General features: G+C 33.8%; 2 protein-coding genes across 3 annotated transcripts; both read right to left on the minus strand.

The window, feature by feature from the left end:
* Positions 1-5: 5 nt before the first annotated feature.
* LOC131946424 (AN1-type zinc finger protein 2A-like) lies at positions 6-9,023 on the minus strand. 2 transcript variants are annotated; one of them, XM_059307182.1, is made up of 11 exons: positions 8,842-9,023; positions 6,893-6,935; positions 6,523-6,574; positions 6,277-6,408; positions 5,631-5,675; positions 4,987-5,102; positions 4,563-4,652; positions 3,886-3,943; positions 3,611-3,690; positions 3,187-3,277; positions 6-2,574 (listed from the first exon to the last, which is right to left on the minus strand). In XM_059307182.1, exons 1-11 carry the CDS (start codon positions 8,894-8,896, stop codon positions 2,524-2,526), a joined length of 813 nt encoding a protein of 270 aa, XP_059163165.1. In that variant the 5' UTR covers positions 8,897-9,023; the 3' UTR covers positions 6-2,523. The 2 variants fall into 2 exon arrangements, with proteins under 2 accessions (XP_059163165.1, XP_059163166.1); XM_059307183.1 differs by having other exon boundaries at positions 3,129-3,277.
* A 2,918-nt stretch (positions 9,024-11,941) lies between these two features.
* Positions 11,942-17,833, minus strand: LOC131946418 (NADH dehydrogenase [ubiquinone] 1 subunit C2). Its single transcript, XM_059307165.1, has 3 exons — positions 17,597-17,833; positions 12,808-12,951; positions 11,942-12,113 (listed from the first exon to the last, which is right to left on the minus strand). The coding sequence occupies exons 1-3, from the start codon at positions 17,736-17,738 to the stop codon at positions 12,064-12,066; spliced, it is 336 nt and encodes a 111-aa protein (XP_059163148.1). The 5' UTR covers positions 17,739-17,833; the 3' UTR covers positions 11,942-12,063.
* Between the last annotated feature and the right edge of the window lie 200 nt (positions 17,834-18,033).

Consider the following 18,033-nt stretch of genomic DNA (forward strand, 5'->3'; position numbering starts at 1 on the left):
CAACATATTTCAATAAGAATTTTATTTGGTTAAAATGTATCAGTATTTATTAATAAATGCATGCTTATGCTGTTCTAAGAAATAATACTTTAAAATACAATTATTTTCCCTTGTACATACATAGCAAAAAAAAGTTAGCTGATAAAACCCATGGGGTTGTAATGTTAATATATTGTCTGTTTTTTATCATCTCCCATTTAAAAGTTGGATCAGGAAGTAACCAAATGAAAGTTTTATAAGGGAACAAAACTCAAGCAGTTTAACACATCTGATGACAAAGAAGGCTGTTAAGATGAACTCAGTGGCATTACAAGGATGGGGAGTGGGGGTGGAGCCTAATGGCCCCTTTTAGAAAGTGACACCAAATTGAAAAAATATCGTAAACACTTATGGTAAAAATGGTCAAAACAATGTTTTATCCAGTTAAAATTATAAAATAATAGGGGGCTGGGTGATAAACCAAAAATGTAAAATGTTGAAGGGGGTTGGGTGACACCCGACCTAGTGAGGCCACTGGATGAACTAAAAATTGTTCACATTGGGGATAAAAAAAATTTTCTTTAGTCTTTTATCAACAGGTGAAATTAGCCTCTCGATTTTGAGTAGAGATGTATAGTCCTACAACAAATTTCTAAAACCACAAGCAATGGACCAAAAGTTCATTGCTAAATGTTTCCTATAAACAGTTATCACTCTGTGTTATAAAATGGAAAGCTCACATTTAAGAAGAGAAAAGATAATTTTGAAATGCAGGCTTATGTAATATAATGATTTAAAAAACCAAACCAAGCTGTCAGCAAATACTATGAGGGTATTAAAAAGCAATTTATCTTAAGGCACAATTGAGTCTGGTAAAATCACACACTATCTCATCTCGAGAAAATGATAGCACATAATGAATACAACATAGTAAATATTTCTAACTAAAAATTGATCTGTCATTTACAGCACATCATAATTACCACAAAGTAAAATGATTTCTAAAACTATAAAAAACTCATCTATAAAAATACTTCAAACAGGTGACATAAATTTAAGTGTGTGTGATAAGTTTACACAGGTATACTGCTTATTCTTAAAAATGTAAAACTAAAATATCAATTCTGTGTTTTCAAACTTTTTATACATGACTAATGGAAAAATCAATTGAAATTAATTTTAACGGGTATAAAAAAGTTCATTAGTTAAAAACTATAAAAATGTTCAATCTTAACTTCAAATGCAACATAATGTGAACTGACTACTAATGTTTCAACATGCACAATAAAATTTGATCTAAGCCAAAAAAAGAAAGAACATTTTTCAATGCGCAGTAATAAAATAAACTAGTCAATAGAAAAGTCAGGTAATGAGAAGAAAATATATTTAGTTTTTTTTAATGGTGGAACAATATTTATTATCGGATAGCTAAATCAGCTGCTCTTTAGTTGGGGAAACTAGTAACTTGTGGTTTCAATCATCTAGTGTATTCACAAATGTTCTTAACAAAGAAGGCATTTCACACACTCATAACTGTGCACCAAATTAGTTTACTGGGTAGTTTTCAATGCATTAAGTTACAAATAGGTGATAGCTCTTGTTTTAAGATTAAGGATAATTTAATTTAGAGGCTTACAGTTAATAAAAACAGTGATGTAAGTAGTTAAGTACAATTTCAGACCTGACAGTCAACAGAGCAGATGAAGTAGATTTCATCTGTTTGATCTGTAAGGGATTTGGGTTGAATAAAAAAAAAGAGGAATATTTACACTTTTAATCTGGAAGCAGGTGATAGTAACTGGACTAAATATGTTTGATGAGATACTACATGGTGGTTTATTAAAATGATTCATATATTCAAAATGTTACAATACACCCAACCTAATCACATCTTCTACAATAGATAGGTTTAAAAAGAGACACTTAATACTTAATCTTGTCATGCTATTATTAAGCTCAGCTACAATTTTTAAGGGGAAAATATAACTTTTTTTAAAAAAACCAAATGGTGGGCAAAAATAATTTTTAAAAACAACCAATGACATGCTTTTATGGAGTGAATCTTTTAGCACCTTTGACCCATGCCAAAGTAGCAAGATGAAACTATGGTTTGTCTTATCATGTGTCGATTATACCATTGACTCTATAAATAGTATAAGATACATTTCATGTGCCAAGTAGAACATTTGCTGAATAAGACACATGGTATTTAAGTTAATAATAATTTCATATTTAAAATACACCTAGATATAATTATTGCACATACCGGTATGTAACTTAATAAAATATTTCGACACAACACAGCCCTATATGTTACCACTGAGGAATGAGTGTGGAATGCTTAACAGAACAGCCAAAAATTAAGTTACACATTCATATTATGGCTAATGAAATATTTTTGGTAGTGCAAATATAACATGAAAATGGTTATCACAATGGATGAACAACATCCCACTGACCCAGAGAAAGAATATTCACAGCAAAAATGTTTTGGGCTCAACTGTGTTGAACAAGCAGATGACGACCTAATAAAACTTTGCATCTCTACTGTACAGCGCAACGATCAACAACCCTCGTCTCAGTCCTTTGTATTCTCTGTGAAGTAAATTCAACTTATAAAACATACAGACTGAGAAATGTAAAAAAAGATGAACTTTCCTAAAAAAAATTCACCGATAAAAATAGAAAATTTTAACATCTTAAAAAACAATAAAATATTAAAAACAAACATAACGTACACACAATAAATGACTAAATTAACAAAAAGTAAGTCATCTCTAACAATCTAAGAACGTTCTAAACTGCTACACAGCTCTCTCTTCTGTATTGCTACAATCAATATAGTTTTCTACATTTTTTTCCATCCAACCTCTATGTTCCTTTTGTCACCCTTCCTACATCATTCTACCCGTCTTCTCTCCCATCTCTACCACCCTCTTTCCTCCCCTACCTCCTACCTTCCTCACTTTCCTCCCATCCTATCTCTCGCACTTTCTTCCTATCCTACCTCTGCCTCCCTTGCTTTACTCCTTTACTACCTCTGCATCTGTCACTTTCCTCCTCCCACTCTTTCCTCCTAATCTACTGCCTCTAACTCTCCTCCTCTCCCACCTCTGCCTCCCTCACTCTCCACCTCCTACCCTACTCACCTCCTCACAAAACCAAACAAAATTTCATGCCACAACAAACATGCATCTAGGCCCTCACACTTTGCTGTGAGCGTTGGTGTAAGGCTTCCTGCTCACTGGCTGCCAAAGCTTGAGCCAAAAGAAAATCCTCTCTCTCTTCATCTGTCATTCTAAAATAATTAATAGTTTAATAATAGACTTAGTATGTACTAAACTTGGTACAAAAAGGTTGTCATTCACACCCAAATACAAGCAATAAAAAACAAACACAATAACACCTTGAACCAGAACTGCATATACATTATACCTACAGTAACCCAAAACAATCAAACTAGGTATCTAAAAAAATACACAGAATTTTTAAGACCTGAAATAAAGACTACGTAGCACTGTGATGCATGTCTATTTGGTCAACACTAAAAAATTAGTACATATAAATAATCTATTTAAACTGTATAAACTCAATTAATATGCTGTTAAAATTATTAGAATAACAAACCTACCCATCTAAGTTACTGGCAGCTCCACTGCCAGATCCATTCATAGACATCTGTATTGCTCTGGCTAAGGCTTCATCTTCAGTCTATAAATAAATGCAATACAATACTGTAGTAATATTTTTATTTCGACATTTTAATAAAGATATTAATAAAATAAACATTCCAAAAAAATAAATAATACAGGGTTGATATTTTTTTTAATGTAAATAATTGTTCTTCAGGGGAGTTAACTCAGTGTAATTAAAAAGTATGTGGACATAATGAAATAAAAAACTAACCATAGTCCCTTGAATAGAGGACACATTTGTCTGTGGGTTAGCTCGCTGCCTTGGATTGCTAAAAAACAGTAACATCAATATTTTTTTAATTATAAGGATGAGATAATGAGTCAAATATGAATAGTACTGCTGTTTCCTAGAATATAACAAAAAAATTTAAAGCTCTAACTCTAAGAGATAGCATAAATACAGTATGAATAAAAAATGTTACTGGTACTAAGTTTATTGATGCTAAAAAAACAGTAAAATATATTTAGTTATAAGGATGAGATAATGAGTCAAACATGAATAGTACTGCTGTTTCCTAGAACATATAAAAAATGAAAGCTTTTAGAGATAGCATAATACAGTATGAATACAAAATGTTACACTGGTACTAAGTTTATGGATGGTAAAGTTTCTTTTTAGACAACAATCTTGATAGATGAAATAGGAGTTCATATGACCTTGACATATGAAAGGGTGGTGTGATTAGCACTAAGCCGAGCCGCCTTCACTTTCCCCTCGGAAAATCAGGTACCAATCAGAGCTGGGTACAATCACAAGTCCGAACCAAGATCAGAACTCAAGACCTTCGGACTAGCAGCCAAATGCTTTACCATTCAACCAGTCGTCCCACAATGTACCAATGCTCAATAGATTTTTATTTGTTATGAAACAACTATCTTACCACTTACTTAGAATTTTTATTGCTACTACTTGAAGCTTGAGGTTTAGATACTGGCTGGCTTTTAGCTGCTTGCTGAGACCTGAGAATTGCTGCTGCCCTAGAGAAGATAAGCAAGAATTTTATTATGACTTGCACCATTGTTAAATTTTGAACTTGAGATTTATCACATCAGAAAGTTAGGCTATTGTTTTAGTGTTACAATGTTTGTAAAGTTTTTAAAAATTCAAACATAAGTGTAAATATATTTACAAATATTTTAGAAGGAATTGTTTTTATAAAAACATTTGGAAGCAAATTAATTTAGATACAAAGTACTAATGTTAAGTATTTGGAATGTATATATGGTCTATTTGAACTTCGTATACATAAGATTAAGTATAAGTACAAAGTAAACAATGTTAAGCTAAATATAAACATTTATGTTTAGTTACCCTGAATTGCTGACTGCCTTGCCTGTGTTTTGATACCCCTGACAACTGTGATCTTGTTCATGTCTGTGTCGCAGGCAGAAATTTTGTCGACATGTCTCACACTTGACAGGGACAAGCTGGGATTTTTTAAAACAAATCAGTTTTTATTTTTCAGAAAAACATACTTTTTAAATACATTTAGTGTACATTAGTTATTTTTATACTATTTCATCATAAAAGAGGAAACAATTTTTATTAAATTAAAAAAAAATTATGACTTTATACACTATTTCATTATGAAATGATAAACAATCCACCAATGCTTTGTGTAAAAATTAATCAAAATAAATAGAATATTAATTAAAGACCTCAACATAACCCTTTACTGTTCTATGCACCCAAAAAATTTTTTTGTAAGCCTGCCAGATGCCAGATTTTAATGGAACAATGTATAGTGTTTTTGGCTTTGTGTAGTAACACAAAACTTACTGGTAAAGAGTCACTGAACATGTTTACTCCCCTTTCCTCTTAGTTATCTCACTGGCTATTAATTTTCAATTATTTTCAATTTTCAATAATTTTTTTAAAAACATACAGAAATTTTTTTAGAAGTTGAAATCATCATGGAGGTAAGACAAGAATCATGTCTAGTGTAAAAAAAATACCTCTTTTTGCTTGCATCCCTTTTTCGAGCATTTGTTTGTATACACCTGAAAATAGAATCCATATTAAAAATGTGACTTTGGCAAATATAAATTATATCTTATCTATACCTTATAACAAAGAGTAGAACTAATACTTTAAAAAGTAGTATACAAATCAAATTTAAAAACAATTTTAATGTACTACAATCCTAATAATGCTTTTCATTCTGAATTTGCTTCAAAAGATTTGCCCATACAAGAACAAACTATACAGCATATACTATATGTTTGATTTTGGAGTTTTCTATCCTAGATGAGTTGCTGTCCCCAGCTATTGAGCCTCATCTGCTGGGGTTTCAAACTCAGGAATTTTATGTTTAGTAACCATAAGCTTCACTGCCTCCTAACTTTTAACATCTTGTTTTTCTCCCAAACAGCAGTTATAGCATTATATTGCAAGATAATTTAGGTCCTTAACTACACTCCATGGTTAGCCAACTGGCCTGCTGTAGTAAACTTATCTCAATTATTTTTTGTCTTTTTTTCTCAACCACTTCACGGAATCAAAGTTTCGATTTGTCACTTTAGCAGTACATCTGCCAATTTACCATGTTTACTTCATTCGTTCATGATTATGTCAACACTGTCTTGTGGTTGATGACTTTACCTTGCGTCTTTCCTTTGCTGGATCAGACTGGCAGTCAGATTCTATATGTCTCTCCACCACACTGTCAGGCAGTTCTCCTTTTTTAACTGGGCAGGGGAGGTTGCACAATGGACAAACTGGGATTTGGTTGTCCTGGGTAGAAATATATATAAAACGTATCAGAAAATGTTTTCATATAAATATTTAATGATTTTTTAAAAATATAAGCAAAGCAAAAACAAGAGCTTTTTAAAGATTTCTACTTACTTTTTTGTACGATTCCGGACATTTGTGGCTTTTGTACATTATGTGGTCACGACTGGAAGAGGAATTCGTTTTGTTAAATGAGTGAAACATCAGTAGAAGAAAATAAAAGTTAAAAGTAAATGTATTCACATTGCTTTATAGCAGTAAGCAGAGATATACACACAAAAATTGTTAACAGCAAAACAGGATCAACATAACTTGTTTAAAAAGTCTGTAACTGTAAGACCTAAAATTGTAGGTTCATTATTATATTGCCTAGACAATCAAGACTACTTTCTTAAACTATTGCTACTCTAATCCTAACCCTGTTTTTTTTGCAATGTAGGCCTCAGTGTATGTACGTATAACCAGTGTTAGATTTAAAACTCACCAAAAAATTTTAGAACAAGCATCACATGTCATGGGCAAAAAATCTGGAGATGAAAAACCATTGTTTATTCAACGGTTGAACTATAAATAGTCAAGTTTACTAATTAATTTAAGTTTAATTGAGATAAGGACACAGAAATAAAATAATGTGCAGAAAATAAATAACAATCAGTAGGTGTCTACAAGATTCTATATCTAGATTATAGAACTACTAGAACTCTAGATCTAGAACTAAACCATACTACTACTAGTATTACTAGTTATTTAGGCCTACTACAGTCTAACCCTAACCCCTAATAACTCTAATATAGTTAACTAATTCTAATAGTAGGCCCTAATGATCTAATCTAGATTTCTAGATCTAATAGTAATTTAATAATAAAATAAATTTACACTCGATAGATTCTACTTTACAACTAACTTCCTAAGTAACTAAGTAAAAGACCCAAGTTCTAGATCTAAGCTAAATCTAAGATTGAAGATTCTAAACTAATCTACAGTCTAATAAAGTCTAACTCTAAAACTAAGAGTTTAGAGTCTTTAGCTAGTATCTAAACTACGGTAAAACTCAATTTTAACGTATTTTATTCGCCTCTTCACGTTCACCTCTGGTTGCATGTTTTTTTTATTATAAACACAACCAGAACACACAAAAATGTTAGGAGAACACTAGGATTAGAATCATTAGATGATAGATGTAGATCTACTTATTTTTTTATGAATGTGTTTAAATTTAGAAAAGGTACAAAATATTATAAATAAGCATTAAAGTTTCAATGAAATAGCCAGTCAACGTCGGCGGGAGAAAAATCCCTAGATCTACATAGTCAAGGGTTCACCGTGAGTTCAAATTGACTTTAATTATCAGCATATGTCATTAATGACTAGCTTTTATTTTTAGGTTTAGGGTCATTGTGAGTTCATGTTAATGTAAGTTAATTTTTAGTATCATGCCTTGCAATTATGCGTTTCTACTTTACTAACTTTACCACTTTACCCATTGCCATTAAAAAATATAAAATACGCTCAACCGGTGGTGAACGTGAAGCGGAGAATAAAATACACTAAAATGTAATGTATGAAGTATGTCATTGTATGTAGTATGTAGTTTTACCCTAAACTTAAAAACTAGATTCCATTTTACTAGATCTACAAATCTAGACTCTCTCTCTACTATACTAACTAACTAAACTAAAATATAAAAATGAAAACTATAATTCACTAGATACTCTACTAAACTCTAAAACTAAACTAAAATCAATTTTATTTTAGATTCTGGATTTCTGAATTTTAGACTAGATCTAGAGTCTAGATCTAGATCTAGATAAGACTCAAGCCCAAGCGGCCTACTCAAGACTAGTCACAATTTTAGGTAATCTATCGTTTTGGGTACGTAAAATTGCCCGCGGCTATTTATGTACGAAAACGTTACCTCATTGTCAAGGCTTTAATAGAAGTATATTGTCATACTTTTGTGTCAAATATTATAGATAAATGAATAATAAACCTAAATCAATGGCTAAATATATCGATATAGGCCAGAAATTAACTTAAAACAGCAGTGTCAGAGAGCAAGATTTGCTATATAATATATAAACAGCAGCCATTTGTAAAATAGAGTGGCTTCCCCCTGAATCTGGCGCTAAAAGCTTATAAAAATAAAACTTAGACAAGATGGCTGCTATAGTAAATGAGCATGGTTGCATCTGTTGGAAACATCGCTAGTCTTCATTTATTACGGAAAAGTTTTAATTCAATTGTTTAAAAACAGGTACATAAATGAATCAAGGTAACATTTTTGAATTTTTTAAAACATAAATCCTCCTCAAAATGTGAAATAATTATTAAAATTTAAGGAGTCACCTGTTTTTCACATTACAAATCGCGGGCGATTTTACGTACCCAAAACGATAGATTACCCAATTTTACTGACATTACTGAGTTACTCACCCAACTGTTTGCATGTAGATTCATTGCAGTGTTGTCCTAGATGAGGCAACTCCATTTTTGTTGTTGAGTAATCTTGAATAAAGAAGATGAATGAGCGTCCTTAATCTAAATCAGATCTAAACTGGATCAACAACTGCCTCGGATTTTTATACTCCTTGTCAAAACCACAATATCATTGTGATGTAAACAGAGGAAGCAAAAATATTAAACATATTTTTTCAAAAACTAGGAATCATGTGTGAAAAGCAAAAACAAATATTTTTTTGTTTTGTTTTTGATAAACACTATTTTAAAAAAATATTTTTTTAATTTATTAACCCTTACTAAAGTGCATAATAATTTTAATTTACAATGTATTTTACAAATTAATTCTCTTTATAACATATGACTACTTCTTTTGTTTCGGTAAAAGGACTAAAATGCAAGTCATACTTAAAATGAAAATCCCTTGCTAAAAATAGAAGAGGCCAACATTGCGTATGTAGTCCGAAAAAAAAATCTAGATTTTTCGGCAGCCATCTAGAATTCTATTTTTGTCCAGACTATAATTAGATCTAGATTAGTCTCAAGAAACTATATTATGATAATCTTTTAGATTAAAAAAAAATAACAACAAACAAACAAACAAAAAAACTATAGTAGGCCCTATACTAAAGTTAATTTATAAGAAGTCCATTTTCTTTTTTAATAATGCACAAAGACCAAGCTACTTTCAATAGAAGTAGATCTAGAAAATATCTGCCAGGGAACGGAAAGGAGTCATTGTTGATACTAGATCTACTATCGGGCCTGTAAGTCCAAAGAATAGTTTTGTAGGAACTAATTGTTTCTTTTTCTTTTCAATATTGATGTAGACGCAGGCTAATAGTAGGCCCCCCGGGGGGGGGGGGGGACACTTAAAATTTTCGGGGGGGGGGGGGGTGTGGTAGAATTTCCCCCCCCCCCCCCCCCCCCCGAAGAGATGCCTTGGAAGAAACTCTTGGCCAAATTCAATTGCCAACTAATACATGGATGTCATTTGCGTGCAGGGGTCAGAGGCGTAGCAGCCTATTCGGGCACCCGGTGCGAATTATTAATTTTGCGCCCCCCGCTCTTTACCAGTCACTGTGTTTAAAGTTTTTACCTAGTGTCACACAATTTAATCAGTATGTTAAACCAGGTAATAAAGTAGTAGTATTCTTAAAATAATGCATCTCAAAACTAGCCTTTTATTTATGTTTCTACCCCGTTTGGGGCCCCTCTAAGGTTGGCGCCCGGGGCCGTCGCCCCACCCGCCCTCCCCTAGCTACGCCACTGGCAGGGGTGTACGCAGTGTCTTCCTGATATCTCTTCGAGAGTAATAAAAAATCTCTCTCTCTCTCTCTCTATATATATATATATAATTCTCTTCATGGGGACCATGCGAGACACCACCAAGACGTAAGCTCAACAGACCATATAGCTACAACCCCCACCAGTCTAGTGAGCTGTTTACTATCGTGTCGAATTAGTGACGGCTATTAGGGGGAGATAATTTAGTTTTTAAACAATTTGAAACTAAGGGGAGGTATTATAACATGTTCTGCTTGATCTTTTCATTGTCGTCTGTAAACTGTCGTCCCGGATGACTGCTTTCACGGGGGGGGGGGGGGGGGGGGGGAAATGGGGGGGAGGGGAGTGGAAAGTGAGGGTGAGGATAATCGTCACTCACTAGCTACTGATAGTGTTTTAAAGCAAAATATTTTCAGTCGCAGCATTGGCAGTGTCGTATTCACAAAATAAGAAAAATGGGAAATAAAATAACTAAATAGCGGCGTATGCTACGAAGCGGGTGAGCTCGTATATATTCTTCATGGGTACCTTGCGGGACACCACCACCAAGACCGAAGCGCGTCTAGCAGCCCCCTCTCTTCCTCTCTAGGCATATCGTTACCACCCTCACAAGTCTGGTGAGCTGTGGTTCACGCTAATTGTTTACAATCGTAGTGACGGCTATTAAGGGTAGATAATTTAGTGTGAAACGATTTTAAATTTAGGGTAGGTAACTAAGAGGAGGCTGCTTACACGGGGGGGGGGGGGGGGGGTAAGAAGGGTGGTGGGGGGGGGGGGGGGGGGTTCGTCCTTAACGAGCTACTGATAGTGTTTTAAAGCAAATATTTTCAGTGGCAGCATATGTTAGTGTCAAATTCACAAATTATGAATTACTGTAAAGTTGAAAATAAAACAACTAAATAGCGGCGTAGGTCGGCTCGTTTGTAATAAAATATATCCCTTTCAACAGTGTCCCCCCCCCTTCCCCTCCCAAACACACAATTTTCAAGTGTCGTCGTTCCTGCCCCCCCCCCCCCCCCCCCCCCCCCTTAGAATGTTCTCGACCATTTTGTTTTTAAATGTAGTCGGGAATCCGATTCACATTCTCAAGCCCATACAGTGTTTCTTTCAGGCTTTTTTCCCCTGGATGAGAGTTAAAAGTATGTATTTTCTATATAAAAGTAAAAGAAACACCCAGTCCAAACTTTTTTTTTTGGATACATTACGCAGAGTTTCGCTTCACTGCAAAGTTGTCTACATTTCTTACACGTCTAAATTTCCAGCAGCGCGAGCACAATGTGGAGAAACTCATAAAAAAGGTGTAGCATGGTGCCTCTAATGATAGACACGAACCTTCTCATGTGTGACGGCGGACAGGTTTAGTATTGTAATGCGCGGTGACTCTTTTTCTCGGCATTCAGATCCATACATTAAAATACACTGTTATCCATGACCCTACCCAACCCGAGTGATTACATTTGAGAGCCAAGCTTCCCCTTCCTCCCCAGAAAAAAATATTTAATTGTATGAATAGAGGGAAACAACCAAGTTAATATTTTGGTTCAAAATAAGCTATGCAGTTATCCTTTAAAATTAAAATAAATTTAAGAAGCCAGATCTAGAATTCATTTTTTACTTAATCGCAGAAACGTTACCTGAGAAATATCAACTTCCCAAAGGTTCATGGTGATAGGATGAAAGGTGCAGTAAAGCATACAAGACCCACATACTTTCATATCTATTTACCTATCTATATATATATAATAAAAACATAGATGTAAGAAACAGTAACAAAAACAAAATGCAGGTATTATAACTATACATTGTAAAACTTTAATTTTTTCAACTTCTTTCTATTTAACTGATAAGATCTTGTAATTCATTTAATACACACTGCAATATTTGTCGCACAGCATAAAAAAATAAGTAAATTTATCTAACAGGTGACCAGGGCAGGAGCACATCTTTGTACTTGCGAGGAACTGAAAATAAAAAATATGCAAAAGTAGCATTTAATCTTTACCAAACATAAAAATGTCAATGGGACAGAGTGGTCTAGTGGTAGAGAGCTGTACTGCTAACCCGTAAATCTCGAGTTCGAATCCGGGTTAAAGTCAGTAGACCCTCCCTGAGTCCACCCAACTCTGATGGGTACCTAACTCACATTAGGGAAAGTAAAGGCGGCTGAGCATAGTGCTGACCACACTATCTCTTCATATGCAGAGGTCACAGAAACAAGTGAACTCTACTTCACTTGCCCCATAGACCGTCAGGTTTGAAAGGGAAACTTTTTTAAACATAAAAATACTGTTAACATGCTCAAAATTATATTTCCTTTATTTACCAAATACTTAGTGTCTTCACCATAATGTATTGTTCAAAATTGCATGGGTGGGATCAGTAGCGTAGTGAGGGGGGACGACGACACATATGTCCCCGGGCGCCGACCTTAGGGGGCGCGAAAATGGGTTGGAAAAATAAATTGAAAGGTTGGGGGGGGGGGGGTGCAAATCGAAGTCTTATGGGGAGGGGGTGCAAATCAAAACCTTGAGGAGGGGGGGGGGGGGGTGCAAATTGAAAAGTTTGTCTTTGGGCGCCGGGAAGGGTCACTACACCTCTGGGTGGGCTAATTAAATATTAGATAGTGGAGATGAATTTTCTTTTTGAATTAGTTACCTTCAGGAGGAAAATCTTCTGGGTGTTTAGCCATATAATCCTCGATAGAAGCCACTGTTCGATTCCTTGTCCAATCCAGGAACTGGTCAAGCTTCGTCCCACCATAAAAACCAACAACAACTGCCAGACCATGTCTCCACATACCTGATCAGGAAGAAAAATCAGACTGTTATTTTGGTGCTAGTTTTACACACAGCTATCTTGGCATTCTGCAGCACAAACATATGGTATTGAGTTTGTGCTGAGTAATTTTAACTCATTGCCAGTGACATTTTTTAATGAAAAAAAAACCTACATCAACTGTTTTGTTATAGTAATTTTTCAGGTGCTTTTTACTTTCTCATATATATGAAGTATAGAGAAAGTTTGGTAATTGTGCACAAAAATCACTTGAAATTTTAACAATTTTCACCGTATTACACCTCAGTCCTTCATCACATCCAAAGTATAGAGGACTTATTTTAATCGGGCAAAAATTATCAATCCAGATTTATCAAAATTAAGAGGTTTTATGCGTAATCCAGTCTGAAAAACTGGGCTTTGCAATTCTGTCTGTATGTCTGTGTGTGTATCTGTGTGTAAACACGATTACTTGAGTACCGTTATAGCTAGGTTGATGAAATTTCATATATAAGTATTTTATCAAAATCATAGATCCGTATCAACTTTTGAGCAATTTCCGATAACTGGAAGTGGTACTTTTTCTACTTTGAATTTTTCAAAAGCCTATAACTTGAGTACTATTTCAGATAAATGAAATTTCACATGTAGTAAAAGATCTAATTTTCTACCTTCTGTTAAATTTTGAGTACTTTCTGTTGACCGGAAGTAGTAATTTACGCTACTTCCGATTTCTCTAAAAACTAATGTAAATTTTTAAAGTACTAATAATATTGCGCACTATTATGCACTTTTTTATTTTACGTTCACTTGGTGTGCAATTCTTTTGTCAACGAGATTTTATTTTATTTTTAAAACTTTAAGTATTTAAAATGGATTAAAAATCATGTCTATAGCCCAAGTTCCCATCCCCTGTTGTTTTATATAAGAATATTCGAGGAAGTTTAGGGGAGATCACTCCTGGTTTATTACATTTAGGCCTAAAGCTAAAAAAAGATAACAAAAGACTAAAAATTATAAATTAGATCTGCGATCTAGATATAACTAGAATCTAGATGGAATCTAGAGAGCTATAGTAAAGAAGTAAGATTAATAAGACGTAAGAAGTTGTAGTAACATAAATAAACTGGGAGTGATCTCCCCTAAACTTTCTCGAATATTCTTATATAACACTACGGGGAATGGTAACGCTGGATAAAGACATGCTTTTTAATCCATTCTTAATTACTTAAACTTTATAACATATAATAGAATCTCGTAGAAAAAAGAATTGCGCACCAAGTAAATGCCAAACAATATGTGTATAATAGTGCAGAATATTATTAGTACTTTATGAATTCACATGCATCTTTTTGGGAAATTGGAAATAACTCAAAATTTGAAAGAAGGCAGAGAATTAGATCTTTTACTTTCATGTGAAATTTCATTAATTATATCTGAAACAGTACTCAAGTTATACTAGTCTATTTTATAGGCTTTTGAAAAATTGAAAGTGAAAGTAGAAGAAGTTCCACTTCCGGTTACTGTATATCGCTGAAAAGTTTAAACAGGACTACAAATTTGATATAATATTATAATAATATAGGGGCCTATAGGCCTATATAATATAGGTAATGTATAGACTATCAATATTTCATCAACGTAGCTGCTGCTGTAATGGTACTCAAGATATTATAGATCTAGCGTTCACAGACACACAAAACATAGATCTACATACATACGGACAAGATTGCAAAACTATGTTTTTTCGACTCAGGCAGGTGTAAAACGTAGTGATTTGCACAATTACAATACTTTCTCTAGATAAAATATCTAGATCTAGATCTACTTCGTATACATACCAGAAAGTAAAAAACTAATAAAACAGTTTAAATGATTTTTTTGTAAGGGAACAAGTAAATTACTAATGGAGACAAGCGAGTTGACGAGATTCCTTCCATAGTGTTGTTGACATGGAATAAAAACGTGCTTTTTAGATTTAGACCGTAAAAAAAATAAAAAATAAAAAATTAAGCCTAAAATTAATTTAGAAATTTTATATTTTTAGAATAAATGCTATAAAAGTTGCAAATCCAGAGAACTTGAAAATAATTTGTTGAGTTTAAGGCTACATTTCTATTTATTTTCATCAAGCCTAAGTTATAACCGGATGTTTCACTTTCGTAAGACAAATATTGATTGGCTGTACAGTAACTTAGCGATCGATAACTATTTGTTTACAAAACTTTGCAGATCAAGTTTTTAAATAACAATGCAAATTTAAAACCCCATGACCTAGTTTTCTATTTTTAGCTTACAATGTGTATAATAAAATTATGTCGGCCTATCCAATAGAGTCCTTGCAAACACGTGACCTAAATCACGTGATACCTACGCCCGCCGCCACAGTGGTGTACACCAGACGTAAACACAATCAGCTGTTCACCAGCGCTGGACGTGTTCACCAGCGCTGGACGCGTTCACCGTATGTAAAGAATCGCGCCCGCGGAAAAGGAAAAATACGTTAAAAAACTTGAACTCTTAGGAATTGAAGATCCTTATATAGTTATTGACAGTTTCGTGGATAATATAAATATGTGGCCGAAATTTCTAAATAAAAATACTGTTAGTAATACCGTTTGCATTTAGAGTTTAAGTAGATGAATCTGATCAAATGCAGTAATATATTATAGGTTATCTACTGTAGTAAACGTGAGACCACTTAACTTCTACAAAACCCACACTTCAACGACTAATATAATCCATGGGTAATAACCAATCTGGGTAGCATGTTATACAATTTAAGACCCTTATAATCCAGCAGGGAAGTGATCAGACAAATTAATACTGATGTTCAACCCTCATGATGGCTGCCCTCACCTGTATCTAGCCCACAATAAAACCAAAGAGGAGTCTGCCCTGCCCTCCCCTGAAAATGTCTCACCTCTGTGATACCCAGCCCCACAGAGATAGTATTTCTTATATAATTTTGACCCTCAGGGCCCAGCAGGGAGAACAAAGGGGAAAGTCCCACTGCTCTCCCTTCAACATTTCTCACCTCGATGTCATGTTATTTATAGCACACATGGCTTATCAGGGGAAAGCATTAAGGCATTAAGAATCTTAACTCTGGACAGCTACACACTAGTATACTAGCTACACACTAGGTGCCTACTGTAAACTACTAGACTGTAGGCCCTATGTAGACCTGCAATTGTATCAATTGTAGACTGGGTCCATTGTTATTATTCTAAACCATCTCACTTATAATGTTTCTAGCTTGATTTGTTTCTTTTATAAAAAGTGGATTTAAAAAAAAATTAGCCTAATCATTAACCAAATAATAATAATGTGGTTATTTGTTGTTGGCTGGTATGATCTAGATTGTACTACTAGGCTACAAAAACTTAGTAGACCATTTACTATTTATGAATTTGAATTTAATTAAACTCAGTCCAGTATCAGATACATATTGCTGTAAAAAGACAACAAAGTAGGTAGGCCTTAGTAATTTATTAAAGCCTACTACAGTAATATCAACTACATGCTTGTATAAAGTTTTTACAATTTAATTTAAGTAGCAGATTCTAGATCTAAGTCTAGTCATACAATCTATTTCAATTTCAGAAAATTTCGTTTGCTAAAAAAATGATTAGATTATAGAGCGAGATTTTAGATCTTAGAGACAATTAAATGCTTTATTAGACCTATTATGACTACTTTTGATTTATTATGGGTGTATTTTGAATCGAATGTAGATCTAAATTTTGTAATTAAATTTAAGTAAAGAAGTAGATTCTAGATTCTATGTCTACCCAGCGGAGTCAGTCACCCTAAATCCAGAATCTAGATCTGTGGTCCGAATTTTGTTTAGGCCTACGCCATGTTTAGAGCTAGATTTTACATCTAGATATTAAAACACTATTATTAGGCCTACTATTAGATCTTATTCTTCTTATTATTACTTTTGACTTTGTCTTTTATTAATAGTTAGGCCTATCTTTTATAATTAAAATGAAGTTTATTATTTTACTGTCCTTACCTGAAACAAAGTATCGAGAACTGCATTTGATCAGATTCGTCTACTTAAATTCTAAACGCAAACAGTATTACTAACAGTATTTTTATTTAGAAATTTTGGCCACATATTTATATTATCTACGAAACTGTCAATAACAGTATAAGGATCTTCAATTCCTAAGAGTTCAAGTTTTTTAACGTATTTTTCCTTTTCCGCGGGTGCGGTTCTTTTCATACAGTGAACGCGTCCAGCGCTGGTGAACACGTCCAGCGCTGGTGAACAGCTGATTGTGTTTACGTCTGGTGTACACCACTGTGGCGGCGGGCGTAGGTATCACAAACGGACGTGACGTCATATGAAAGGACTCTATAGCAGGATGCCATTGTTTATGTCGCCATTACACGTGAAAACCAAATTGTTTTTGCTTTTTTTAAATTTTTATTTAGTTACCGAAAATATTAAAAACATCAAATACATCCAATCTTTAGTAAAGTCCGAAAAAAACCAGACAGGCAGGATTTTATAACCATATTAATTGATAATTGTAACTACGCTGTGCATAATTTTTAAATGAATTTATACATCTCTCAAATACCTTTGAGACTTTTCTCGCTTGTGTCCATTAGTAGGCTACTAGATTACTAAATTAATTTCTAATAATTTCATTACCCTGTGTCAATGGTCGCCGTAAAAATAAGGGATTAAGGCCCACAGAAAAAGCTCCTAGCAAGCCTGCTGTTAAGAATTGTAAGGATGTAATTCGGAGGGATTCAATGTATGGCATACGCCTTGTGATTTCTGGTCCAACCATTGTTTTTATCCTAGATAAGGAGCCGTAGCTGATCTAGAGAATCTAGATCTCTAGATTCTAGATTCTATACACTAAAACACAACTGAGATGCCCTTCTTATTTTATTATTATTAAAGGTCGAGGGCAGTTTTGCGCAAGTACGATTACTCTATTGAAATGAGATTGATATTAATTTGAAGTAGAAAGATAAAGGTGGATTAAAAAAAATATCAACAGCTTTATAATAATTATAGTGTATCAATTTAAAAATACAATAAAACGAGTTAAAAAATATGAGGGGATAATATAGATCATC

This window comes from Physella acuta, unplaced genomic scaffold (assembly GCF_028476545.2).
Source record: "Physella acuta isolate Inbredline_101_S28 unplaced genomic scaffold, ASM2847654v3 ptg000560l, whole genome shotgun sequence".
Classification (NCBI taxonomy): domain Eukaryota; kingdom Metazoa; phylum Mollusca; class Gastropoda; family Physidae; genus Physella; species Physella acuta.

Coding starts and splice junctions, on each gene's coding strand:
- LOC131946424 (XM_059307182.1), bottom strand. CDS start 8,896: ATGGAGTTGCCTCATCTAGGACAACACTGCAATGAATCTACATGCAAA. Junction 3,944..4,562: donor AGTAGCAATAAAAATTCTAA/GTAAGTGGTAAG, acceptor ACTGTTTTTTAG/CAATCCAAGGCAGCGAGCTA. Junction 2,575..3,186: donor ACCAACGCTCACAGCAAAGT/GTGAGGGCCTAG, acceptor TTTACTTCACAG/AGAATACAAAGGACTGAGAC.
- LOC131946418 (XM_059307165.1), bottom strand. CDS start 17,738: ATGGTTGGACCAGAAATCACAAGGCGTATGCCATACATTGAATCCCTC. Junction 12,952..17,596: donor ACGGCGACCATTGACACAGG/GTAATGAAATTA, acceptor CTTCCTGATCAG/GTATGTGGAGACATGGTCTG. Junction 12,114..12,807: donor AGAAGATTTTCCTCCTGAAG/GTAACTAATTCA, acceptor TTTTATTTTCAG/TTCCTCGCAAGTACAAAGAT.